Here is a 27580-nt window from a genome sequence, read left to right as displayed (position 1 = left end):
AGGTGAAGACCATTGGTGCCAAGAGTAAGACAGTGAAAATCAGGGGACAAAGCACAGAAGTCAACTCAACGCTACTCTTCAATAGAATCACATGCGTCCTGAATAACAGCACTGAGATGGAATTTTGGACGCCATCTTGGATTGCGGAAAACGCTCAAGGAGGATTCATGAGGACTTTTAGTATGTTATTTCACACACATTCCTGGACCTTTCCTGAAAAAATCAGCTTGTTACCAAAAATGTCCAGGTTAAACCCTAATGCTCTTGGACTATTGACTGATTTTCGTGGAATTTAGCATAGCTTTGACAATATCCTAAAAACTAATTTTCCATCCACAGGGCGACATCTACACCATGGATGACACAAAGTGTGCCATGTGCGAGAAACAGCTTGATGATGGCCGACAAACGTTTACTTTGACAGAGAAGGGTGCCCATAGTGTGAGGGAAGCTGCAAAATCAAGAGGAGTTGCCATCAACGTGATGGTGGGGCAGAAGTTCCACTCTGAATGCAGACTAGACTTTTGCAACAAGAAATCTATACAGTTTTCGTTAAAACGAAAGTTTCAGGAGGAGCCAGAGCCGCCAAGTCGCCGTTCTATTGAACCCATATTTAACTTTTTGGAACACTGCTTCCTTTGTGGGATGTCAGCAGACACCAACTCTGATGATTCTTACCCTGTTCGAACGTGGGACTTCCAGAGGTCTATCTTTAAAGCATGTGACCAAAGGCCCTCAAACGATCCTTGGGCAGAGAAAGTTCGGGGACGTTTGGCATCTTCCATTGACCTTCACGTGGCAGATGCCATTTACCACATAGTTTGTAGTGTAAACTTCAGAACAGGGAAGCAAATACCACTCCGTCACAGAAGTGACACCAGCAGCATTATTCCACCGACTAAGCGAGGGAGGCGGACAAACATTCAACGACAAGAGGCATTCCTGCAGGTCATCGCTGACCTACAGGAAAATGACTATGAACAAACCACAGTCACTGATCTTGTTGATGAAATGTCAAAGATATGTGAAGACCCATTCTCTCCAATGTATATGCGTGTAAAGTTATTTGAACATTTTGGAGAGCGGGTTGTGATCACGAACTTAAATGGCAGACCGAACATTGTGACATTCAGGAAAGCTCAAGCGCAGATCCTCCAGGAATTTTATGACACTCCTAAAATGGACAATGAAGCTGATGAGAAGCGACGAATTATCAAGACTGCAGGTGAACTCATCAAATCGGACATTAAAGCACAGGACACTTCCAAATCAACATACCCAGACCCAGTTCAACTTAGGTCTATTGATCTTAACTTGAAATACTTGCCAGAATCACTTTAGCTTATTTTGTCTGGTCTTTTCCCAGGTGCAAATGACATGAAGGTTGCCACAATAGGCCATTGTATCATGCAAGCTACTAGGCCTCGAACCGTCCTTGCGCCCATCCCATTTGGGCTGTGTCCAACTACACCATTTGTATGGTTCTAGATTTTTGATAGACAGTCTTTATGCTCATGGCTTATGCTTATCCTATGATGAGGTTTTGCGCTTCTCCAAGTCTGCAGCCAGGTCAAGTGATGCGACCTACCCAATATCAGGTCACTTTGGCCACTACATTGCCGACAATGTAGACCACAACCTCTGCACCTTAGATGGTCATGGTACATTCCATGGTATGGGAATAGTGGTAGCTTGTACACCAGAAGTACTAAGTCAGAAGCCAGTACCACGATTCTTAGCCTATCCAGATGATGGGGTCCCGGCAGCTAAGATTGCCATACATTATTACAACAGGTTTCTTGGGAAAAAGTCGTCATTACTTTTCCAGAAACTGCCTGATTTAATTGTCAACGATCTTATCTCCAACCTAAATCTTCTCTGGAAGATTTCCTTGCCCCTTTGTCCCAGTAGACCAGGGTGGTCAGGAACGATGCAAGCTCTATACAAAGGTGAACATCCAGGTAAATCATCCGAACACTTCCTTCCGATGATAGACTTAGACCCCACCAACATGTCCTGCGTCTACTCTACATTGCTGTTTGTTGTCGAAGAAAACAGGAAACACAGTACCATTCCTATTCTGACATTTGATCAACCATTGTGGTTGAAAGCGCGGACGATCATTCATCATGAGGACAAATCTAGCGAACTGAAGAAAGTAGTCCTCAAGTTAGGAGGTTTTCACCTCATGGTGAGTTATCTTGGATCCATTGGACACCTCATGAATGCCTCAGGACTTCAGGAAGCACTTGAATTAGTTTATGCCGAAAATGCAGTGGACTACATTCTGAATGGCAAGGCCTATGCTAGGGCCATACGGGGGCATACACTGATTTATGCAGTTCTGAATTCAATGATTCTGTGTGAAGCATATGATTTCATGTTCCACGAAAACGAAGAGTCAAATATGATAACATTGAGTGAAAGAGATGATGTGCACCCAGATCTCAAAGAGGCAGGTCAGCTATACGATGGTCTACTTGCGGATGATATTCAAGCAAAAGAAGCATGCAGTCGTGACGTCTTGAAGAGAATAAGCCAGGTCCTGCAGAAACACACGTCAAGGATCGCTGAGTTCCCGATGGGCCAACTGTGGCTACAGTACATGTCGATGGTCGAGCTACTTCTCCAGTTTCTGAAGGCAGAACGAACAGGCGATTTTGACCTCCACTTGGCCTCACTGCGGAAGATGTTGCCACACCTTGCTGCCGCAGGACATTCGCCCTACACGAAGTCCGGCCATGTTTACCTGACAGACATGCTCAACTCGGAGAAGACGAGCCCGGATGTTCACCATCAGTTCCGCTCTGGAAAATTTGTCATTCGAAGAACTGACAGGTTCTGGGCGGGTCTCTCTACTGACCTTGTAATTGAACAAGTCTTAATGCGGACTCTGAAGTCAACTGGTGGATTGACCCGTGGTCGTGGCATGGAGGAAACTCAGAGGACACGATGGTTGTTAGCTGTGCCTGCATGTGCATCTGTAAATGAGAGCATGCAAAATCTAACAGGGCCCCATTATTGCACCAGCGAGCAGCACAAAGAGATGTCGTCGTCAAGAAAAGCCCGGGACTGCAAAGACACCGACACAATCTCAAAATTACTTCAAGACCGAAATCCACTTGTCCAGTGAGACAACCTCAGGAACATTGCAACTGGAGTCGTCGCACACAGTTCAGCAAACCCACATAAAGCAGAAGAAGTTGGTTCAGCTTTTCTACAGAAGATGTCTGGCCAGAATATGTTTGAGTATTCATTTAAGAAGGCAGACACCGCCAAAATAATGGGTCAGAAGGTGGTCTCTGCAGGCAATGAAACCATTGCTGTACCAGTTGATCCACAACTGCTGTTCCAGCGCCTGCTCCTTGTTGCGAACAGTGAACCAAACAGAGATTTGAAGGACCTGTTCAAGCACGAACTCTCAAGCTATCCTGCGTCCTTGTTTGATGCCCACAGAGTTATGCGAGAAGCGAATAAGCCACAACTTGCCGACGCACTTGAGAGCTGTGCACCAACAGCAGTTGGAGGAGATGCACCACAGCGCATCCCTGAGTACTACGTACTAGATGGCGGTTCACTCCTTTACAGAATACCTTGGAAGAAAGATGACACCTACGAGGAAATCTGTGATCACTACATCACCCATGTCCAAAAGCACTACAAAAATGCCATTGTAGTATTTGACGGATACGCCCATGGCCCTTCCACCAAAGATGTTACCCATCAGAGGAGAACGAAGGGAGCTGTTGGTCCACGAGTTTCTTTTTCCCCCCAAATGCCACTAACTACAAAAAAGGAACACTTTCGAGCAAATGCTGAGAACAAGCAGTGCTTTATACATTTGCTGATGGAAAAGATGGTGAAAACGGCATCAAGACCCTAAGCGCAGATGGTGATGCTGATGTCTTGATTGTGAAAACGGCTGTAAGGTGTTCAACGTCTGCTTGTACGCAACTAATAGGAGAAGATACAGATCTTCTTGCACTGTTGTGTTTCTATTGCGGTGATGATTGCAAAGGACTCGTCTTCAGGTCAGAACGCAAGTGTGGGGAGAAGGAGGTGAAGAGGAGAGTCTGGGACATTGTTTGCCTCAAGAAGCAGTTGGGGAAAGAATTGTGTAGTCTCTTGCCAGTGATCCATGCCATTGCTGGATACGACACAACATCCAGGATATTTGGGATAGGGAAAGGAGCGCCATGAAGAAATCCCAAAATCATCATGAGTTTAAGTCACAAATTCTAAAGTTCGCTCAAGAAGGGTTGGGGGTAGAGGACGTCGATAAAGCAGGAGAGAGCGCTCTTGTCTTTCTATGTGGTGGAAAGATGGAAGAAAGCCTGGATGACCTGAGAGCCAGGAAGTTCTCGGAAAAGGTGGCTGCCAGTGCTCGCAGTGTCCAAGTACAGACGCTACCTCCAACATCCAACGCAGCAAGATATCACTCACAGAGGGTTTACTATCAAGCCCAGGTTTGTATGGGGAAAGAAGAACTGAATCCAACGGATTGGGGGTGGCATTTGTTAGATGGTCGAATGCAGCCAAGCAAGATGGACTTGCTTCCTGCACCGGAATATCTGTTGAAAATAATCCGGTGCCAATGCAAGGGTGATTGTGATACCCTACCTTGCAGCTGTCGGAAAAATGGCTTAGAGTGTTCACCATCATGCACGGGATGCAAAGGGACATCATGCACTAATAAGGGGGATATTGCCACCGATATTGATTCAGACTAAGTAAAACCTCATCATGTGAATAAGCCAGGACATGTATACGACAGACTCTGTGGAGGTATACATTTGAATTTGTTAATGTACAAGGCATAGCTCATGGAACATATTTCAGACTAGGATATTTCCAAAGAACGTCATACATGTACTTCCTACAAAAATATTGAGGAAAACAAATTTAACATAAATTATAGCAATGACGTCATCAATGACGTCATTTCTGACATATATGACGTCATATACAAATTTTGACGACATATTTGGATTCCTTGGGGTCACTTTCCTATCTGCTAATAATACATTTATGGGGTCTAAAATGCACCGTTTTGGAGATATCAGCCCCCCAATTGCTCAGTGGCGGCCATTTTGAATTTATGCAAATTAGGGCACTTCCGGTGGTCCTATTTTGTCCTATTTTATATTGGGACATTCAGAGTGACCTCCTGAACAAGATCCAGCAATAAAAAAAACTATTGCAATTTGTTTCAGGTTATAGTGTAATTATACTGGACTATCAGAGGAGTAGGGTCACAAACAAACAAATAAATGAAAACTCACTCATGGAGTGACAACTTGGCAAAACAGCACAAAGTAAAATGGCACTCGGTAGAGCGCATACCTCTGCCAGGTGGAACAGTTCACGTTTTGTATCCCACTGATGTGCTGGATCCGATCCAAAATGCAATCCACTTGTTGTCACCTATTAAAACTCATCCACCTTGTTGTGTTATAACTCGTCCACAACTTTTTGAGATATAGTGATATATTTAGTTTTTGGCCCTATCCATCAGTTTTAGAAATTAGGCCTGTGTTGACCTTTTGACCTTAAAATTTCAAGTCAATCAGATGAAAATTGACCATTTTAGGAACAATTTAAAAATTTGGCCGATTTTAGGTTGACCTTTTGACCTCAGCTAACCTCAAAAGTAATAGGTGGTTGAAATCACTGACCTGATATGCAAATGCTCTTAAAATTTCAATTTAATTGGATTAAAATTGAGGATTTTAGAAATTTGGCTGATGTTGACCTTTTGGTCTATGTTGACCTTTTCACCTATGTTTCCCTCAAAATAATAGGTGGTTGAATTTGTTAGCCTAAAATGCAAATGCTCTTCCAATTTCAAGTAAATCAGATGAAAATTGAGGATTTTAGAAATTTGGCCTTTGTTTACTTTTCGGTCTATGTTGACCTCAAAATTAATAGGTCGTTGAGTTCAGCGATCTCATATGCAAATATTCTTCAAATTTAAAGTCAATCAGATGAAAATTGAGGATTTTAGAAAATTTGGCCCAAATTGGCCTTTTGGCCTATGTTCATCTCAAAATTAATAGGTGGTTGAATTCACCGACGTGTTATGCAAATGGTCTTCAAATTTCAAGTCAATCGGATGAAAATTGACAAATTTAGAAAGAATCAAAAATTTGGCCTATTTTGGGTTGACATTTTGGCCTATGTTGACCTTTGATTACCCCAAAAGTAATAGGTGGTTGAATTCACTGACTTGATATGCAAATTCTGTACAAATTTCAAATCAATCTATGAAATTTGAGGATTTTAGAAAATTTGGCTCAAATTGGCTTATTGGCCTATCTTGACATTTTCGGTCGACCGAATTTTACAAAACTTTGATGCAGGACCATCGCAGGGTCGGTGACATTAATCTCTGAAAATTTCAGAACGGTCGGTTGAGTGGTTGAGTGGTTAGGGCTGGGGGCGAGCGGACAGACAAACAAACCAAACAAACAAACAAACGGAGGCGATCAACATACTTGTCAAAAATTTTTTTTTTTTGCGAAGCAACAAACATTTCGTTTTTATATCCATATACAGTACTTTATATGGATATATATATATATATATATATATATATATATATATATATATATATATATATATATATATATATATGTGTGTATATGTATATACACATATATATACATATACATTTTTTTTTTTTTTTAGAAAATTTAGTTTTTGCAGATGTGCCAATGGATTACTCCACATACATTGTTGTGCCTTTGTGTGTACAGTTGTTCTGACATGAGATTTTTACATTCTGTGCTTTCTGTTTCTACCTTGCAGAATATACATTATTTTGTCTGATTGACTCAGTTCCACGATTTTCTTAAAGCCATTCGTGTAATGTCCTTGGCCTTCGGCATTTGTTGCGATTTGTTCTCGATCCCAGTTGAGCTGACTTCTTCTAAACCATTCCAATGAGCCTTCTTTGTCCATGCCCAATCTGTCCAACTCTTTTTGAAATATATTCCTGCTCTTTTATCATTTTCTCATTTGTTGGTATATATTTGTTGATATTTCGTTTTTGCTTTTCTTTCGGCTTTTTTTTTACAACCATTTGGGCTGTAATTGTTGCTGTTTCAGTTTCATGTGTGACACCTTCCATTTGTACCTGTGTTTGGAAATTTTTTTGCTTGGTGGGTTCGGGATACCTTCTCTGGCCTGCTATCTTCATGTTTGCATCCAAATTGGATTCTGTATTCTGTTGAACTTTTCACATATTCAGCCAGTCCGACAGTTGTCATTCCGTGCACTTGGTTGAGTTCCATCAGGCTGCTACCTCGTTTTCATCTCGGCTGGTACATTCTAGGTATGTCCTGATTTCTGTGGAACATTTTGTGAATGGTGAGGAGTTTCCTTGTTTTGATATCTAGTTTATTAGCCTCCATTGGACAGAGTCCGAAACGGGAGCTTAAGGATTTGTTCTCGATTTTCGTGTCCGTGCACGCGTGCGGCCATAACCATATATCGGGCATGTATGGACCAATTTTATTCGTACTTGGTACAAAGACAACACATGATGGTTTACATATGCACGTCATTGTGTTTCGAGATCAGATCCAAGATGGCTGACTGACGGCCATTTTAGTTGTAAAAAAAAAAAACCCGTTGTCAAGCACATCCTCACCCTTTTCTCGGACATACCGATATTATTCAATCTTCGCACACAGTTAATGATGGTTTACATTAGTACGTCAGCTTATATCGAGAACAGATCCAAGATGGCCGACTGGCAGCCATTTTGTAACTTAAATGTGTCCCCAACTATTTCTCCGGCATGCATGGTCTGATTTTGTTCAAACTTGGCACAAGCACAGTACATGATGGCGTACACATGTCTCTCACTTTATTTTGTGATCTCATCAAAGATGGCCGACTGGTAGGCTGGCGGCAATTTTTGGTGTAAAAACCCCGATGTTGAACACGTCCTCAACCATTTCTCGGACATGCATTTACCAATGTCATTCAAATTTGGTGCACAGATAATGAATGATGGCTTACATAAGATCGCCATTTTGTTTCGAGATCAGATCCAAGATGGCCAATTGGCGGCCATTTTAGTTGTAAAAAAAACCGATGTTTAGCACGTCCTCAACCATTTCTCGGACCTGCATTTACCGATGTTGTTTAGATGTGACACACAGATAATGAGTAATGGCTTAGATATGCACATCATTTGTTTTCGATATCAGATCCAAGATGGCCGACGGCAGCCATTTTCGTTGTAAAAAAACCCAATGTTGAACAAGTCTTCAACCACTTCCAGGACAAGCATTCACCTTTGTTATTCAAACTTGGCAGAGAGATCATGAATGATGGCTTACATATGCACGTCATTTTTTTTAGAGATCAGATGCAACCAAGATGGCTGACTGGTGGCCATTTTGTTACTTAAATGTGTCCCCAACCATTTCTCAGACATGCATGGTCCGGTTTTGTTCAAACTTGGCACAAGCAAAGTTCATGATGGCATACACGTGCCCCTCACTTTATTTTGCGATCTGATCAAAGATAGCCGACTTGCAGATTGGTGGCCATTTTAGTTGTACATAAATATGGGCTCGCCCTTTACCTCCGTACAGCAAAATTATTAAAACAACGGGGGCGATAACATTTTATGTCTTTTTTACTTGTTGATTTCCGCTTCTGGCCAGTTTATTATTCTGCAGCTGTATTGGAATACTGGTGTTGCTTGTTTTTTTTATGGATTTGATTGTTTCTTGGGGTAATGCATGTTTTCAGGATCAGCCTTGTTCTCCGCAGGTATTCTTTGGCAATTGTTTTGCATATTTTGTGACATATTTGGTGGTCTTCTACTCCAAGGTATTTATATGATGCTACATCGTCTAGTTCTTGTATTGTATCTAAGTTGATTTTTATGTGGTCTCTTTTTGGTGCTATACATCTTACTATAATTCATCATCTGTCTGTCTGTCTGTTCCCAGGTATCGCAAAAACGGCTGAACCCATCGCAACCATTTTTTGGGTGTGTAATCCTGGGACCCCTTGGAGTAAAATAGGCATAAATATAATAACATGACCTCCTTGACGGCTTCTGTAGGGAGCGGGTGCTTCTAGTTATACGAATGTGCACTTGGCACATTTATCTAGGCCAAATTCCATTTGAATGTTGTCAGAGTATAAAACATTTTTACTCTGTCTCCCTGTCTGGCAGTCAAAGAAAATGGAAAATAATTCCAAACAGGAAACTTACTGTTTTTAAGGACCTCGTAAAGGACACAAACAACAGGTGTGAAGAACTGATGTAATGTATTAAATAACATGGTGTAAAAGGAATCAAAAAAATTATATGACCATTAAAATCTTTATATGATTTTAATTGAATTATATACTGGAACACTGTATAATACAAATCACTTTCTTGGCACTTTCAAAGATTTTGGTGACGATCCAGATCTGTATCCAGACACTCGAATTTTATTTAGTGATTCTTCACCATTGAGAGAGAAGGCCAAAAACGGTATATCTCTTGATATCTCAAAAAGTTGTGGACGGATTTAGACGAAACTTGGTGGATGAGTTGGACGGGTGAACACTCATCTACGTTCGATGAGGACCTGAAGAGAAAGGATACCATCAATCGTTGGCCTCATTAGTGTAAAGCCTGACTGCTCTAGATGCTGGTGCTCAAGCAGATGGTAGCGAACCCTATAAAGAATTTTCCGAGCAAACACCTTGCCCGGCACTGAGAGCAGCGTCACCCCTCGGTAGTTGTTACAGTCTTGGCGATCACCCTTCCCTTTCCAGAAAGGGACAACAAGACCCCTCTTCCAGTCAGTTGGGATGATGCCTGTGTTCCAGGCAGAGCACAGAACTGCATGCAATGACACGACTGTAGCATTTCCACCAGCCTTGAGAAGTTCAGCATTGATGCCACAGATTACAGGAGCTTTATCCCATTTCAACTGGTTCACCACAGCCTGTGTTTCTACAAACTAAGGTGGACCACAGTTGATTGGAGGGTCAGCAATAGGGATTGTAGCACGCCCCTGACAACCAACTCGACAGCTGGTGGATCAGCTTGGTACAGCCGCTCAAAGTAACCGGCCCAGCAGGCCTTTAGTTTTTTTTTTTTAGTCAATTTTGGGGAAAAACGTGTAAATTCCTTTTTAAAATCCTCCTCTCCAGACCCCAGACCGAGCAGTCAGAATGCTACCAAATTTGGGTTGCAACATTATGCCAGGGTAGGGATGTTAAATTGCAGTCATGCTGATCACATGACCAGAAGTGTGTCAAAATGGCGGATTCAGTAAAATTTTTGGTAAAATCACATAAATTCCTTCAAAAATCTTCCTCTCCAGACCCACCAGTTAGAATGCTACCAAATTTGGGTTACAACATTAGGCCAGGGTAGGGATGTTAAATTGCAGTCATGCTGATCACATGACCAGAAGTGTGTCAAAATGGCAGATTCAGTAAAATATTTGGTAAAATCACATAAATTCCTTCAAAAATCTTCCTCTCCAGACCCACCAGTTAGAATGCTACCAAATTTGGGTTACAACATTAGGCCAGGGTAGGGATGTTAAATTGCAGTCATGCTGATCACATGACCAGAAGTGTGTCAAAATGGCGGATTCAGTAAAATTTTTGGTAAAATCACATAAATTCCTTCAAAAATCTTCCTCTCCAGACCCACCAGTTAGAATGCTACCAAATTTGGGTTACAACATTAGGCCAGGGCCCAGATAAGCACAGGTCCAGTGGTCCTATTTTCATTGTGCTCTTTTGCTTTGGGGGGGGGGGTCCTATTGTGGTCCTATTTTTCATGATCAAATGCCATTCCATCCCATCACCCATCCTTGACAGGTATCCTCAATATCCACGAGTGATTAACAAAAAAGGAGCAACTTGTTATCCTCAAAGATGTGAAAATAAGTCGATCAAATTTCATTTGTCCGATTCAACACAGTGATGATCACAACCACATTGGAAGTTTTAAAACGACAGTTTCTGAAATTGCAGTTTCCCTATTGCAGGCAAACAAAAAAAGATTTCATCCCGAAGGACGAAAGTGATAGCGCTCAATGTTTCACATTGGCTTTGAAATCAGGCACATATTCAGCCCCATCAGAAAGACGGGAAATGCAGTACCATGTGTTGGTTTTCTAATTCAACATTCTTTTTGCCGGTGTCACCGTAATAAGGGCTCAGTTTGGAAGGCCATGACATGCAGGTACCGTTGGTCCCTGGCAAGTCTCTCATGCATTTGATACTTGCAAAAACACACACACACACACACCATTCCTACCAGAATCTCTCCTTTCTAGCCCCCCATGGGCGAGCATGTTGGAAGATAACGTGCTGCTTTGCTGCGGAAATCTTCAACAAAGGGAAAAGTGAGGGAGGAGAAAGAAGTGGAGGGAGTGGAAAGCTAGAGGGGAGGAGTAGGAGAAGGAGAAGGAAAAGAAGGTGTTGATATTGGTGTTGGTGGAGGAGGTGTTGGAGGAGCAGCGAGTACCAAGGGTGTAGGGATATTGAATATCAAGGGTATTGAATGAGAGAAGGTGAGAAAGATGCAGAAAAACATAAATAAATGGGAGAATTGTCAGAGAGAATTGAAAGATAATCTGCACAATGTTAAATATATTATAAAAGATGTGTGTACAACTACAAAGAAAGGTATAAACAAAAAGGAGAGAGAGACATGGACAGTTTGGTTCAATGTACAGTTGTGTAGATTGGATCAGACATGTACATCCACGAATTCTTACTTTAGCCTGCTTGCCAAAACTATCTGTGCCAAACTCATGAATGTTTGATGGCCAAATGGCCACGGTTTGAGTAACCAATATCGTTGGGAGTGGGTCCGGTAACAGCTTCAAGGACTTTTCCCCAACTCTCACCGAATAAAGCAGTGACACTCACTGCACCTCTCCGCGGGTTATTTTGGTGAAATCTCGTTAGCAGGTCCTTCCACATTTACACAAGCAATCGGAAATTTATGGAATAATAATGATTATAATAATTATAATTATTGCTCTTATAATTCTAGCACTTTGCAACAAAAATCAACAAAAATCATGATCCCAATTATGGCTGCAATCATTACATTATCATTAAATATATTCAAATACAATCAGCATAACTATTGAGCAGTTGCCCTCTGAATTAAGTACCAGTCCTTTGTTATTGTGTATGTTTGTTAGCTCTGGCTGGCCATTCAGTACATCTTGTGAAGCAGTCACTGGGGTCGTACAGAATGAAAGGTCTGAATGAGTCAAGGTGTCAACCCCAATCTCAAGCCGTCCGTACACGGAATGAATAATTCTGTCAGGGTGCTGTCGAAAGGCCTCCTCTTAGCGATCACAGGATCTTCAAGATTCACACCACATAGGGGGCAGCATGCTTCGGAACCTTTTTAAACTAGAAGGGCACTCGGTGGAGTGCATGCCTCCGCCACGTAATGTCTGATCCACGAGAACATATTGGGCCAAATACATTTTTTAAATATATAATTTTTGGCCCTATCTCTCAATGATGAAGAATCACTTAAAATCTAGTAGCCAGATCAAGATCTTCACCAAAATCTAATCAGTTCGTCCTTGTCACACACCCAACCTGTTCACAAAATTTCATCCGGATACGTCTGCAACTTTTTGAGATATCCTGCACACAGACAGACAAACAGACAAACACAAACACGAATTGCAGAATCCATAAAACAAATTTGACCTCAAAAATAATTGGTGTTTGAATTCAGTGACCTGATATGAAAATCCTCTTCAAGTTTCAAGTCAATCGAATGAAAATTGAGGATTTTAGAAATACCATCTTGGTTGTTGACCTTGGGCGTATGTTGACCTGTTGGTCCATGTTGACCTCCAAAATAATTCGCTGGTTGGATTCAGTGACCTGATCAGCAAATCCTCTTCAAATTTGAAGTCAATTGGATGAAAATTTACAATTTTAGAAATTTGGCCTATGTTGACCTCAAACATAATTGGTGGTTGGATTCAGTGACCTGATCAGCAAATCCTCTTCAAATTTGAAGTCAATGGGATGAAAATTGAGGATTTTAGAAATCTCACCGAAGATGTTGACCTTTTGACCTTTTGACCTCAAAAACAATAGGCTTCTTGCTTATGACAAACTCCACCGTGTGGTGAAGTTTCCTGGAGATCGGTTTAAAATTGGGATCTGTAAGCGATTGACAGACAAACAAACAAACAGACAGACAGAATAACAAAATCTACCGATCAATATATTTGAAAAATCTTCCATTTTGCAAATCACAAACAGACAAAAAGGGGTGAAAACATGACGTCCTTCATCTTCGGTGGTAGAGGTAGTAATGGTATGTTCCATGATGCATGGCTGCTCGCTGGCACTGTAGTTGTTGGCAGGCTGTGGCACGTCATAGCAGAAGCAAAAGGAAAAAGTTCAAACGCACACATCGCCGACACCCGTTAAAATGAAACCTGATAATATGGAGACCATGTTTCCATAACTCAAACTTCGCTTGCAATGCTAATAAAACTTTTTATAACCCAAATAGTCCATCGCTGGGCCTGTGTAAGAAAATTTTCAAAGCGTTATATACAAACAACCTGGTATAACATTTCCCACAATTTGAGTGGTTCAATAGCAAAGTGTTCAGACGATGCATGAATGCCAGCAATGTTGAACCTACGCAATCATTCATTCACCTGCTGTACCAGGTTCGTTGCTGGCATGTAACCGGTGAGAGTGTTGAACAAAGCAGGTATTTCTGAAGCTGCAACCACCGATTCAAGCGTGTTTTTTTTTCCCCTTCGCATCCTACTATTAATTTGCAATTGGCCACTGGCTTTGACACCAATACGAATATTTATTACGGACCCTGGGCATCAAAAACCGACACGTATCGAACATCTCGCCACTTAAGTTGCATCAGATGTGGAAATAAATGGGAATTGTTGCTCCGAGCTTGCCGGCTCGATGACACAAGATGCCATTTGCATTTTTGCCCACTTCATCCCTACTCCGTTTATAATTCCGTGCAGGTGTGGGCAACTTACGAGTTCACAAAATCCTACTTACAGGTAGGGGGGGGGGGGGCTTTGTTCATTGAGAGATAAACGATCACATCTGTCAATGACAGCATTTACAAGTGATGTTTATTGGCTCTTTGGTTGAGTGAGTAAACTCTTGTTTCTTTCTTCACTGGCTGGTTGGTGTGGCTTCGATTAGCATGGCTTCTTACACTTGCCAATATGAACTCAGCAAGCATGGAAAGTATGCCAAACATCCCTCAATTGGAGTTGTTTATTGAGATGATAAATGAGTACACGTATGTGTCAACACAAACATATGTATGGATATATATATATATATATATATATATATATATATATATATATATATATATATATGGTGGCTAAAAAATGGAAACACCAATATAAAGTCACTTAATAGGACGTTGGGTCATCACGTGCAGCCAGTACGGCCTGCTTGCGCCGTGGCATCGAGTCCACCAGCATCTGGAATTCTGCAAGAGGGACGCAGCACCATTCTTTTGCAAGAAAATTAATCAACTCACACCTGTTGGATGGAGGTGGAAAAACACTGTCTCAGGTGTTGTTCTAAAGTATCCTCTAAATTCTGGTTTGGGTACAAATCTGGTGACTGAGAATGCCAGGACATATGGATAACATCAGTGTCATGCTCATCAAACCATTGGGCGAACACACGAGCTCTGTGGATGGAGACATTGTCACCCTGGAAGACACCTCTCCTGGCAGGAAAGAAATGCTACAACATGGGGTGAAGATGGTCACTCAGTACCATTAAGTAGCAATTGGCATTGACCTTGCCTCAAAGGGAATGACTGAACCCAAACCATACGAGGAAAAATGCGCCCTACGATATTTCAGAACCATGAGAACCCTTCCCTGATAGAACTAAACACTCAGGGTTGCAGAGTTCTTTACATTGGCACCACACGTGCACTCATCCATTTGTTGAGAACATGGTGAAGGATGATTCATCTGACCTCATCACTTTTCTCCACGGCTCGGTAGTCCATTGCCTTGTGCTCTTTGCACCACTGGACACGCAACAGTGCATTGCCAGGTGTGATGAGCGGTTTGTGCTCTGCAACCCGACTGTGGTATTCCGCTCTGTGGAGTTCTCGATGGACCGTTTTTATTAAACGAATTGCTCACACCCCAGGTTGAAATTTACAGTCAATTGATCTGCAGTTGCGCGCCTGCTGTGCCTTGCACTTCAAATTAATGCACGGGTATCACGATCCTGGAGTATGCGCTTCCGCCCACTGTTGCCCTTTTGCTGACGATGCCTTTCCCTCAGAGTTCCATGCTGACATCACCTTCGACACCATTGCTCATGAAATATCAGCGAGTTGAGCTGTCACTAAAGCTGTCACTAAAGCTCTTGCCAAACACACCCCAATAATCCCCCCCCCCTCTTTCCAAATCATTGAGGTCTCCTCTTGCAGCCATGCCAGCCATAATCACAGACAACCAAGCCTGTGCACCATTTTTAAACATGACCATAAGCATACTGTAACGTTATTTGCTTAATTAACACGTGGGCTACACCTGTGTGGAAGCAATTGTTTTCAATATACTTGGTGTCCCCTCATTTACCCAGGTACTTCCATTTCTTTGTCCACTACCAGTGTAAATATACATATATGTAAGCAAGTTATCCCTCAAAAATTAACTGGAGCTGCAGGCGAAAGGCAGCGGGGAGATAGTATATTTAAGTTAACCTCGTACCCGTGCAAAGTCTGCGGCAGACCAGCCCACCACTCCCCGCGTCGTAGATCACCACAGCAGATTTCAATCGATGTCGATTGTAGTAGATCACCGCAGCGGATTTCAGCCGATCACTGACGACAACAATCGCGACATGAAAATCGTCGCAAGCGAGGCACTGGTCCATCGGGTCGGGTGGTGGCAGGTGAAAATCAGCGGCGAGGTGGTTTGTTTTGGTTAACCGTTCACTTTTTGTGTATTATTATGTGTAAAGATTAATAACCTTTATAAACACACATGAAACAAACTGCTTCAGTAAATAAGAAGAACAGTGCCATTATATAGTGTTAGTCAATAGTCAAAATACAAGGCTCTTGGATGGGGGATGATGTGACATGGTGATGAACAGTTGTCTCAAAGACCTGGAGGTAAGACTGAGATTGAAGAGGATGTGGAAGTTGGGTCCACAGATGGTAAAAAAAAAGAGGAACAAATTAATGGAGGTGAGCAGTGATCCTGGATTTAGGTAGTTTCACCAGAAGGAGGTCTTGGTGGATCTTGTGTGTCCTGCAGGAACCTGGAGTGGAGGAACAAAGCACGGAAAGAGCAGAAGGTGCAACAATCAACCTGTCTGCGATGGCAAAGTCATAAGCTCATCGACTCAGCTTCATTGCGGGAGATTCCAATGATCTTGAAGGCTTTGGTTTCCATGGCGTCAAACTGAACACCGTACGGGGCAGGCACGCAAGCCGGAAGGAGAGAGCAGTAGTCCATCAAGATGCTCACCTTCCTTGTAGGTGAATAGGAATTCAGGTGTGCCAAGAAAGGAATTTGTATGACGGAGAATGCTCAGTCGGCGGCTGGCTTTGGAGGTCAACGTTGAAATGTGGTTTGTCCGAGAAAGATCATGGCTGATATTCAATAATTAATTAATGACAGTCATTAATTTGAATGACTGAACCTCCTCAAGAGGATTGTTCAGAAAGCAGGTGTGTGTGTGTGGGGGGGGGGGGTACCAGACAGTCGTGAGATCGTGAGAGTGTGAGATTTGTCAGGATTGTGAGACATATTCCAAGTGTACGGGCGAATAGAACCTGTTGCTTCGCTGACGGGAATATTAATGGAGGGGGGAATAAGAAGGAGGGGAGTGAGAGAGGAATGTGGGGGAGCAAAGAGGGAGGGAGAGCGAGGAGGGAGGGAGATTGAGGCGGGGTGGGGGAACAAGGAGGGGTGTGGGAGTGAGGGAGGAAGGGGGAGTGAGGACGGGTGTGGAAAGGGAAGGCAGCGTGAGGGGAGGGAAAAGGAAGTACAGCATGAGGGGATGGCAAGGTAAGGCAGTGTGAGGGGAGGATCAATCCAGACATAACCACCATCCAGACATGTCCGGAGATAACCACCATCCAAACAACGCGTATACTAAGGGGGGTAGGGTTAAAAAGATGGGAGAAGAGAGAGGAGTGGAGGAGGGATGGGGAGTGAGGAAGCAGGGGAGAGCAAGGAGGGGGCAGCAAGGAAGGGTGGGGGAGTAAGGAGGGGTGGGGGAAGGGAATGCAGCATGAAGGGAGGGGGAAGAAGTGAGGGGAAGGGAGGGGAAGATAGTGTGAGGAGAAGGGTCCGTCCAGATATAACCACCGTCTGGACACATCCAGAGATAAGCACCGTCCAGAAATAACTACCATCCAGACACGTATGGAGATAACCATCGTCTGGGCATAACCACCATCCGGATACGTGCAGAGATAACCACTTTTCGGATACGTGTGGAGAAAACCACAATCTAGGCATAACCACCTTCCAGATATGCTCGGATACAGAGAGAGAGAGAGAGAGAGAGAGAGAGAGAGAGAGAGAGAGAGAGAGAGAGAGAGAGAGAGAGAGAGAGAGAGAGAGAGAGAGAGAGAGAGAGAGAGGGAGGTGGGAGGATGCTGCACTGTGTTAGGAGGGGGGTGGAGCAAACATGGGATAAAGAGAGAAAGAACTTCCGGTTCCGGTTTTGGAGCAGCAAGAGGTCTCCTTCGGGGCTCCCTGCTGACGTTCTCAAAGCTAAGTTTCCGGTTGTTATTTTTCCCGTTTTAACTGTTTAATTTTCTCACCTACATGTTACTGTGTGTTGCTAGTTCGGTTTTGTTTCAAAAATCGTGCTATTTTGTGAGTATTTTTGTCGACGTTCTTACCTGTGCTTGAGGCCTAGGCCTAGACTTGAGGCCTACCGGTTCCACTCGGTGTTCGATCGTTTTTTTTTTTGTTTGTTTGTTTGTTTTTTCTCCACATTACCTTCAATTTCTATCCTCCCCATTACCTTCAATTTTGATCCTCCCCACTTTCCAAACATCCCCCATTCTCTCAACTAATCTCTTTCTTATCTAAAAAAAAAAAAAAAAAAAAAAAAAAAAAAAAAAATACCCTACAACAACAACAACAACAACACGCTCACCTTCTCCCAAATTTGCTTCTTCTTCTTCCTCTTAACTTCCTCCTCGTCTACTTCCTCGATTTTTTTTTTTTTACACTTCCATGACCTAATCTGTTGAACTCTCTCATACATTATTTTTAACAACAAAAACGATCTTATAATGCTTCATCTTCCTCTCTCACACATGTGGTACTCTTTACTGTTTCACAATGCACTACTCTTCTGCTATTTTAACAGACTGCTCTCATTTCGACCTCTCCTTCATTCCTTGCCTCAAAAATCCAACGATTACAGCGCTTCTTCTCTCCATTCTCTGAATTCGCCTTCATTGCATCCATCAAGAATTGTGTTAAATCGCATCTCTGACCTAAAACTTTTAAAACCACAGTTTGCCATGGATGTTCGCTTTCCATCAACCATTCTTTTTTTCCAACTTCAGTGCCAACTCACCCCCTCACCCCTCACTCTCACTCTCAAAGCAACCATCCCACTCTTCTCCCTCCAAGCCTCCCTCTCACCTCTCTCAAAAATCCCCCCTCACCTTTCTCCCACCTTTCATCCCCCTCACTCTTCCTTCTCAAAGTTGCCCCCCTCTCATCCACCAACCTGCCTCCCTCCACTGCCCTCTCACCTCCATCTCTTCACTCCACCTCCTCAAATCCTCAACTGCCTTCTTCCTTGTCTCTTTTCCCCCTCTCCCCCAGCACCACAGAGCCTTTTCTCCTCCTCATTCGGCCCCCTCCCCTCGTTATTCTGCAATACCCCACACTCCTTCAGCAACCCTCCTTACCTGCCCCCTCGTCCCTTGTCCTACCCTCCCCCTCCCCCTCCACCTCCTGCACCCAAAGCCTCCTCCCCTTCCTCTTCATTAAAAGTGTGGACCTCAAATATCCGGGGCCTTCGCTCAAACCTTTCAGATCTTTCCATACAGGTTGCCACTGACAAACCAGACATTATCTGCCTAACAGAAACTTTCCTCTCCCAAGACGTGTCTGACTCCCAAGTATCTCTCCCCGGTTACTCCCTCTTACGGTATGACAGACCTGAGCCTCGTCCTGGTGGAGGTGTTGCTCTCTTCATCAAAGACTCTATTCCTCACTCTCCATGCACTGCTCTCACTCCCCCACACCCCCAGGAATACCTCTGGCTTCGGCTTCCCCTCCACTCCCACCTCATGTTTATATGTGTACTGTACCGTCCACCGAACAGTGATGACTCCATCTACACCTCACTATCTGAAAACATGGACCATCTTCTATCTTCTCATCCAAACTCTCTCTTCCTCTTATGTGGTGACTTCAATTGTCATCACGCCAGTTGGCTAGGTGTGGGTACCTCTCTCACCTGCCATGGCACCTCAGCAAAAGCTTTCTGTGACTCATTGGGACTGACTCAATCGGTCAACTTCCCGACCCAGATCTCAACCAATGGTACTCCATCTCTTCTGGATCTGGTTTTGACAAATTTCCCTGACAATATCTGCTGCTCTTCCTTCGCTCCAATTGGTTCTTCTGACCACGTCCTTGTCAAAGTGGACATCTCTCTGGCTGTTATCAGAGAACCACCTCACCGCCGTCGAGTCTGGCATTTCACTCAAGCCGACTGGCAGGGTCTCCGAGCAGCCATCAAACTTACAGACTGGTCTCCTATCACTACTTTCTCAAACATCAACTCATCCTGGGAATTCTTTCAAAGAAACTTGCTCTCCCTCATGCACAGATTTATCCCCTCTCGTGTTCAGTTGTCTTACCCTTCCTCCCGCCCTTGGTTTACTGAAGCTTGTGGTGAGGCAGTTGTCCTGAAACAACTTGCCTTTGCCTCATGGAAAGCAAACCCAACTGAGGGCAATCTCAGTTCTTTCCACAAAGCTCGGAACAAGTGTGTATCTACCCTCAGGAGAGCCAGAAAACAACATCTTTCTCATCTCAAGTCTGAACTCTCAAACCTCTCTCCCTCCTCAAAATCCCGGTGGCGTTTAATCAAATCTGTTTCTGGTGTATGTTCTCCCTCCATCCCCTCCCTTACCTCAAATGGCCGCACTGCTGATTCCACACGTGATAAAGCTGAATGTCTAAACTCGGTGTTTGCAGCTAAATCTTGTGTCCTAAACCCATCACTATCTCTACCCACTTTACCCAGTCGCACCCAACTGTCCCTGGACTCTGTATCCTTTTCTCCTGACAAGGTGGAGAGCTTGCTTTCAAACCTCGAGTCAGATTCTGCAACCGGTCCAGACGGCATCAGCCCACGTGTCCTCAAAGCCTGCTCTTCTGCTCTTGCTCACCCTCTCTCTGTTCTATTCACCCTCTCATTTGCCCAAGGTCATCTGCCATCTGCTTGGAAATCTGCTAACATCACTGCCCTGCATAAAAAAGGTGCAAAAACAGATCCCTATAACTACAGACCAATCAGCCTTCTCCCAATCATCAGCAAGGTGATGGAATCCATCATCGCTTCAGATATGAAATCCTTCCTCTTCTCCAATGGCTTGATTTCCAATCATCAATTTGGTTTCAGACCAGGTCACTCTACCCTGGATATGCTGCTTCTGCTCTCCCATCAATGGATGGAGGTCCTCAATGCCAGACAGGAAATCCGAGCCGTATCCCTGGACATATCACGTGCTTTTGACACAGTCTGGCACCCTGCCCTACTCACCAAACTCTCTTCCCATGGTATTCAAGGCCATCTCCACTCATGGCTCGCAGACTTCCTCTCCTGTCGCAGTCAACGTGTGGCCCTAAATGGAGTTCTTTCATCCCCTCTTCCTGTGCAGGCTGGAGTTCCTCAAGGTAGCGTTCTGGGCCCTGTTCTTTTTCTGGTTTTCATCAATGATCTCTCGGACTCTCTGGAAAATCCTCTATTTCTCTTTGCCGACGACTCCACCCTCTGCCGTACCATCTGTCATCCCTCAGACCGGCAAGCAGCAGCTTCTTCGCTCACTGCAGATCTGGATAAAATCACAAACTGGTCCAACACGTGGAACATGTCTTTCAATCCAGACAAATCTCACACTCTCACTATGTCTCTTCGAAAGGACCGTTTACAAAACCCCCCCATCCACTTTCTCAACAATCCTCTGGAAGAAGTCTTTTCTTTCAAGCTTCTCGGTCTCACTATCTGCCATGACCTTTCCTGGGAAAGTCACATTTCCAACCTCGCCTCAAAAGCCAGTCGCCGACTGGGAATCCTCCGTCGTACTAAGTCCTTCCTCGGCCCTCTTGAGCTCCTGACCACTTACAAAGCTTTTGTCCGCAGCCTGATGGAGTACTGCTCTCCCCTCTGGGCTGGTGCTCCTGCCTCCCACCTTTCTTGGCTTAACGCTGTCGAAACCAGGGCATTTAAGATCATCGGCATCTCCCGCAATGAAGCTGAGTCTTTGGGCCTCTCACTCAATCACCGCAGGTTGGTCGGTGGTCTTTCTGTCTTCTACCGACTCCTCTCCAGCCTTGCCCCCCCCCCTGCTCTCTCTCTGCGATTTGTCCCAACCACATTTCCACAGGGTGCTCAAGGTCCGCCAACAACCCCCTTCTGGTAAAACTACCAAAATCACGAATCACTGCTCATCTTCACTCTTTCATTCCTCTTTTTTCCCGCCTTTGGAATAAACTTCCTCACTCTATTCTTTCCCATTCTTCCCTCCAGGCTTTCAAAACAGCTGTTCACCACCACCTCTTATCTTCCCCCATCCAAATCCTTGATCTTTTCTACCCCCGATAATCCACCCAAGCCCACTTCCTTCATTTCTCCTGCTTTCCTTCCTGAAAGTCCCTGAAATGTCCATCTTCTCTTCGCCATGTTCCCCGTCCCATCCCCATCCCTCTCCCTTCCACAGTTCACCTAATGTGTCTGTTCCCCACTGTTTTGTCCCTTCCACTCCCGCCCCTCTTGTCTCATGCCTCCTTGCTGTGAGTTGTGTGTTTGCTCTCATACGAGCCTCGACCAAGGTATACAAAAAAAATAAAAATAAAAATAAAAAAAAGAGAGAGCGGTAGGGGTCGTGGAGGGATGGGAGTTAGCAGAGAATATGGTGTGCTTTATGAGCAAAATACACACACACACACACACACACACACACACACACACACACACACACACACACACACTCGTGTGATAGGTGGAAAAAAATTTGGCTCTGCAATTGAGTAAACATGTTAATACGGTGAATGGCTGGTAAATTGGGTGTTATCAAATGTATCTTGTTTTGAAACTCACAAAGAGAAATCATGTACCCTTTGTAAAGCACTGCACCAAAACATATAAAACTAGAGGGAGAGTACTCGGTAGAGTGCAAAACCTCCACCGCCAATACTGCGAGGTCACTCAAGTGAACCTGATATCCTATTCATTCAATTTGACGTCAACAGTGCTCACAGAGTTATAGTTTGCAACTTTCCCTTTTACTTTTAACTTTTACATACTCAATTCATTCGTCATAACTAGATTCCTTGAGACAGAAATTGATTTTACTTGGGTATATCCACCTGAAGTTCCAAAATCAGCCGCAATTATAATTTTGGCATGTTTTTTGTTGGAAATCACTACAAACATGTAGAAATGCAAAAAAAAAAAAATCGAAATTTTGTTGAAAAAAAAAGTTTAAAATTTTTTTTTCTCTAACAATTTTTTTTTTTGGGGGGGGGATTGGAAATCACTTAAAACATGTAGAAATGCAAAAAAATATAAATTCAAATATATTTTCAAAATGGCCACTATAGCGGCCATATTGGATTTTGGACCAAGTCCAAAATCTAATGGCATGATCCTTGGACCATACCTAACCCCCCCACCAAGTTTCGTCGAAATCCATCGAGTTTTTCCGTAATACTGTTCACAAACAAACAAACAAACAAACAGAAAGGGGTGAAAACAGTAATCTCCGATCTTCGATGGCGGAGGTTAATAACCAATTGCTTTGGAAACAGTCACGAGGACAAAGGAAAACTATCGCTTGTATGCTTGCTGAGGTTAAAAATTAAAATTTCCAAGATATGGGATGAAACTTTGCCACCACGGCACCTGTGGAACCAAGCATGCAGGCATACACACATACCCTAGGAGAGTCCCTAAACTACAGATCCAAATATACCCATTAATGTACCTCTACCTTGTAGCAACTGCTGACTGTACATTCCGATCGGGACATGAACTGCACCACCGTCGACTATCGGGCGCTCAGCAGGCGGCTTAAGCACTCAAGCAAGCACTCCAATTAAATTGTTGGCAAGCGATAGCTTTGTCCGAATGTCCAAACTATATCCGAATTAGACAAATGAACACTTTTTTTTTTTAGGAGTCAGAACTGCTGCTAGGTTAAATTCTGGAGCTTAAATTTTGTAATCCATCTTAGTTTAAGAGATTCTCGAGGTTATGGCATATGCGGAACTGAAATGGAGCCACGAACACTGATGTTTATAGCATTGCAATGGACCTAGCGATTCGTAGGTATCGATAAGAAGAATGAGAAGAGTGAAAAAAAAACTTCATCATTAATAAATTGTTGCGGTCTGTTCCAAGTCAATGCATGGTTGAGCACGCCAAATACCTGGCCACTTCAGACCCCAGCAAGGTAACCCAGGCTATGCCTTAAGACCCCAGAGAGCGAGGTGGCTGAGGATCACCTGATGAAGGATATAATTAAATAATAACGTTAATTATCTTCAAAGGGGTGTTTTAATTAACCCAAACACCCAATTTTCACTCTTGCACTTCCTTGGAGTTTTCTTGGTTTGCATGCAAAGTTTCAGGCTGCTCGGTTTCATGGTGTTGAAGTTATGGAGGACACGTACACAAACAATGACATTTATTAGTCTAGATTTGTCCAAATGATGATTTTATCAATGTATGAGAAAATTGATAAAGGGGATTTTCCAGAGAGTGAGAGATATCATTTATGAAGATCAGGAATAGGACTGAGCCCAGAACACTGCATTGGGGCACCTCCAGCCTTCACAGGGAGAGGCGATGTAAGGATTCCATTGAGAGCCACATGTTGGCTACGAGAGTCGAGGAAGTCAGTGATCCATATGTGGAGTTGGCCTTCGATTCCATAGGCAGACAGTTTGGAGAGAAAGGCAGGATGCCAGACTGTCTCAAAAGTACTAGATATGTCCAGAGAGATGGCCCTGAACTCATGTCTAGCATTGAGGGCATCCAACCATTATTGGTTGAGTAGAAGCAGCATGTGCAAGATGGAGTGACTTGGTCTGAATCCAAATTGGTGATCTGCGATGAGGTTCTTGGAGAAAGGAAGGTTTTAATGTCAACTGACATAATGGATTCCATGACCTTACTGATGATTAAGAGTAAGATGATTGGTCTGTAGAGAAGGAGATCCATTTTTGCACCTTCTTTTTGTAATCCAGTGATGTTGTCTGATTCACAAGCATACGGAGAATGACCTAGTGCAAAAGAGCAGAATGAGGAAGTGCAAGAGCAGTAGAGCAAGTTTTTAGGAAACATGAGCTGATGCTGTCCAATTCATTTGCCTGAAAAGTTCTCCACCTTGCAAATGACACAGAGTCCAGGAGCAGTTGGGTGTGACTGGGTCGGATGGGTACGGAGAGTAAAGGTTTGGGGACACAAGATTTGGAAGCAAGCAGAGAATTGAGGCATTCAGCCTTTTCACGAGCAGAGTCGGTTGTGATGCAATTTGACGAGAGGGAAGGGGTGGAAGTGGAGCATACACCAGGGACAGACTTAACAAGGCACCACCAGGTTTTTGAAGAGACAAGTATGGAAGTTAAATCTTGAGGTTTGATAGATGTTGTTTTCTGGCTCTCATTAGAGTGGACAAACACTTGTTTCGGACTTTGTGGAATTACCTGAGATTGTCTCTGGTCGAATTTGCCTTCCAGGAAGAGAAGGGAAATTGTTTCAAGGCAACTGCCTCACAAAAAGGATTCAGCGTACCACGGGTGGGAGGATGGGTATGATAACTGAAGACGAGATGGGATGAATCTGTGCATGAGAGATATAAAGAGAGCAGGTCTCTGTGGAATAATTCCCAGGCTGAGTTAACATTAGGGCAGTACAACCGCAGTAGACATGGGATACCAGTCCCGAAGAGAGATGGCCGCATGGAGTCCCTGCCAATCTGCCTGAATGAACTGCCAGACTTGCCAGCATTGAGGCAGCTCTCTGAAAATAGCAATAGAGATGTTGAGCTTCATCAGCACGTGGTCAGACGAACCAGTTGGAGCAGAGGAAGAGCAGGAGACATTGGTGGGGAACTTGGTCATAACCAAATACAGAAGGGAGAATTTGCCATTGATAGAAATCTAGATCAGAGAGTTTACGGATTGATGCAGTCCCATGGAGTCACAGAAGTCCTTTGCTGAAGTGTCATGGCTGGTGAGAGAGAGGAACCATCACCCATCCAATTAGCATGTTGACAATTTTTCTAGATTATTGTGATCCCCCCCACCATCTCTCTCACCTCTCTTCATTTGTTATTTGCTGGTTGATTTGTTCCTTCTGTGTTTCATCTCCACTTTCCCCTTCCTCTTCTTACTGTGTTTCATCCAGCTTGTTCATTTCAATGCCCTTCACCATCTCCCCCTTCATCTCGCTCTCACTTCCACTCCTCTGTTCCTGTTTCCCCCTCTCCATTTTGTTCCCTCCCACAAGCCTCATTCATGTATACAAAAAATAAAAATACACAACAATGACTGCATGTTATGGAACATCCTTTGATAGTGTCTCACTTAATCTTACATCCTCATTGGGATTCACAAATTGACATGCAATATGTTTGTGAAGTCTTTTCACAAAACCTGTCAGCAAAGTGGCAGATAGTCATGCCTCGTTAACATAAAAGTACAGGGATGATGGTCCTTGTCCCTCAAGTCATATATGTACATTCTCTTCCATGAGTCATCGTCATCCACAGCTTGTTTGCAGGACGAAGGGTCTCGCTTAACTCACGTTGGGGGTATTGGTGTACTTGCCATGAGCAGGTCGGCCACAGTTTGTGGATAAATTAATAATTTATTCAGGCAGTGAAATGGAGGAGAAGGAGAAGGAAGAGGATGAGGATGAAGGTTTGGAAGTCAATCATATACCTTAACATCCTTGAATAAAGAATAAAACCATGGGATTTGAACTCACAACCTTCAGAAGAGCAGAGTAGTTTTAAAGCCCATCAACCAACCTGCAAGGTATCTATATTAAATAATTTTAACAATCAAATACTTTTGATTCCTTAAATAAAGGATAAACCAGAAGTGCACTCTTCGACGACGCAACGTTGCCAGATATGCCTCCGCTCACATTATTACATCATTATAATAATTGCACCAAGTTTGATTTAAATCCCTGAACCCAGATTCAAACTATTAAATAATTCTGGCTTCCAGGCCATGCATCCGATCAGGTTGACATTTAGAACATATATTCCACATCACCAATAGATCATAAATGTAAAGTTTCACAATGATTGGTGAAGCGGTTCAAGATAAATAATTTTTTTTAAGATTTTTCATTCAATCCAATATGGCTGTCAGACGATGCGACGTATTAATTCTTCTTGAATACACTGGTATCCCTAGAACATGTGGATAAGTTTCCCCTCGATCGGTCAAACCGTTCAGGAGAATAAGATTTTTAAAGGTTTATTCTTCAAAAAAAATCATAGCTGCCAAACCATGTGACCGATGACATCATAGGTGAATAACGTTTTTTTCCTCATGTATAGGCGATCATACTTATAAAGTTTCGCCTCGATCTGTTCAGCTGTTTCGGAGAAGAAGATTTTTGAAGGTTTTTATGTGAAAAAAGTCTGCCGAACCATGTGACTAACGACGTAAATTGTTCCCCCCACCTCCCCCCCCCCATACAATTTAGCCATCGATAACCCTCAAAATTTTTCAGACTGATTCGATAAAGCGTTTCTCGTATGCCATTATGACGTCATGACGAAGCCACCTATGACATCATCGAAAAGTCTTTAATCTTTTTAAAAGGTTACGTTAAGTTAGGGTGACCACCAAAATCTTTTCTCCCAATGTGCCACAATGTCAAGACACACACCAGGCAGGTGCGCGTACGCGCACACTTATTGATACAAATCACCGATAAGAAGGATGGAAAATTTTATGCATCACATAAGTCTAATTTTCAGATCAAAGCTGCTGATTTATCACTGAGCCAATCACATCGCACATCCCCATCAGACCATACATTTTTGTCTTTGACCCAAACATGCTCGTGACGGAGTAGTTGTGACATCGACGCTCATTCAAAGCATTTCGGACTCGTTTGAAAACACAAATTGGATAACAAGCCTCGGAGGTCTTGGTCGATCAAGGAAAAACAAACTGCCGTTACTTGTGTGAAAGTTAAACCCACAATAGCCAAAGAACAAGAGCCTGTCGATGTGCGGTACTTCCATCCATCCATTAGGACCATTCTCTGTGCAGAG

The 27580-nt window shown here is 43.4% G+C and overlaps 1 protein-coding gene across 10 annotated transcripts in view; it reads right to left on the bottom strand.

Moving 5' to 3' along the window:
* LOC147019356 (fibroblast growth factor 13-like) overlaps positions 1 to 27580 on the bottom strand; it is a 195395-nt gene that overhangs the window by 81762 nt on the left and 86053 nt on the right. For 6 of the 10 annotated variants that reach the window (XM_085899793.1, XM_085899804.1, XM_085899797.1 and 3 more), the window contains one exon: positions 15768 to 15924. The exons of the other annotated variants lie outside the window; for them this stretch is intronic. In XM_085899793.1, the coding sequence (XP_085755919.1) occupies positions 15768 to 15924 (157 nt within the window). The remainder of the gene's footprint in view (positions 1 to 15767; positions 15925 to 27580) is intronic. 10 annotated transcript variants of the gene reach the window in all.

Source organism: Eptatretus burgeri, chromosome 10, assembly GCF_056783735.1.
Source record: "Eptatretus burgeri isolate ZD-2024b chromosome 10, Ebu_testis_v1, whole genome shotgun sequence".
Lineage (NCBI taxonomy): Eukaryota > Metazoa > Chordata > Myxini > Myxiniformes > Myxinidae > Eptatretus > Eptatretus burgeri.
Note: the sequence above shows the minus strand (reverse complement) of the source record. Positions and strands in the feature narration are given on the sequence as shown.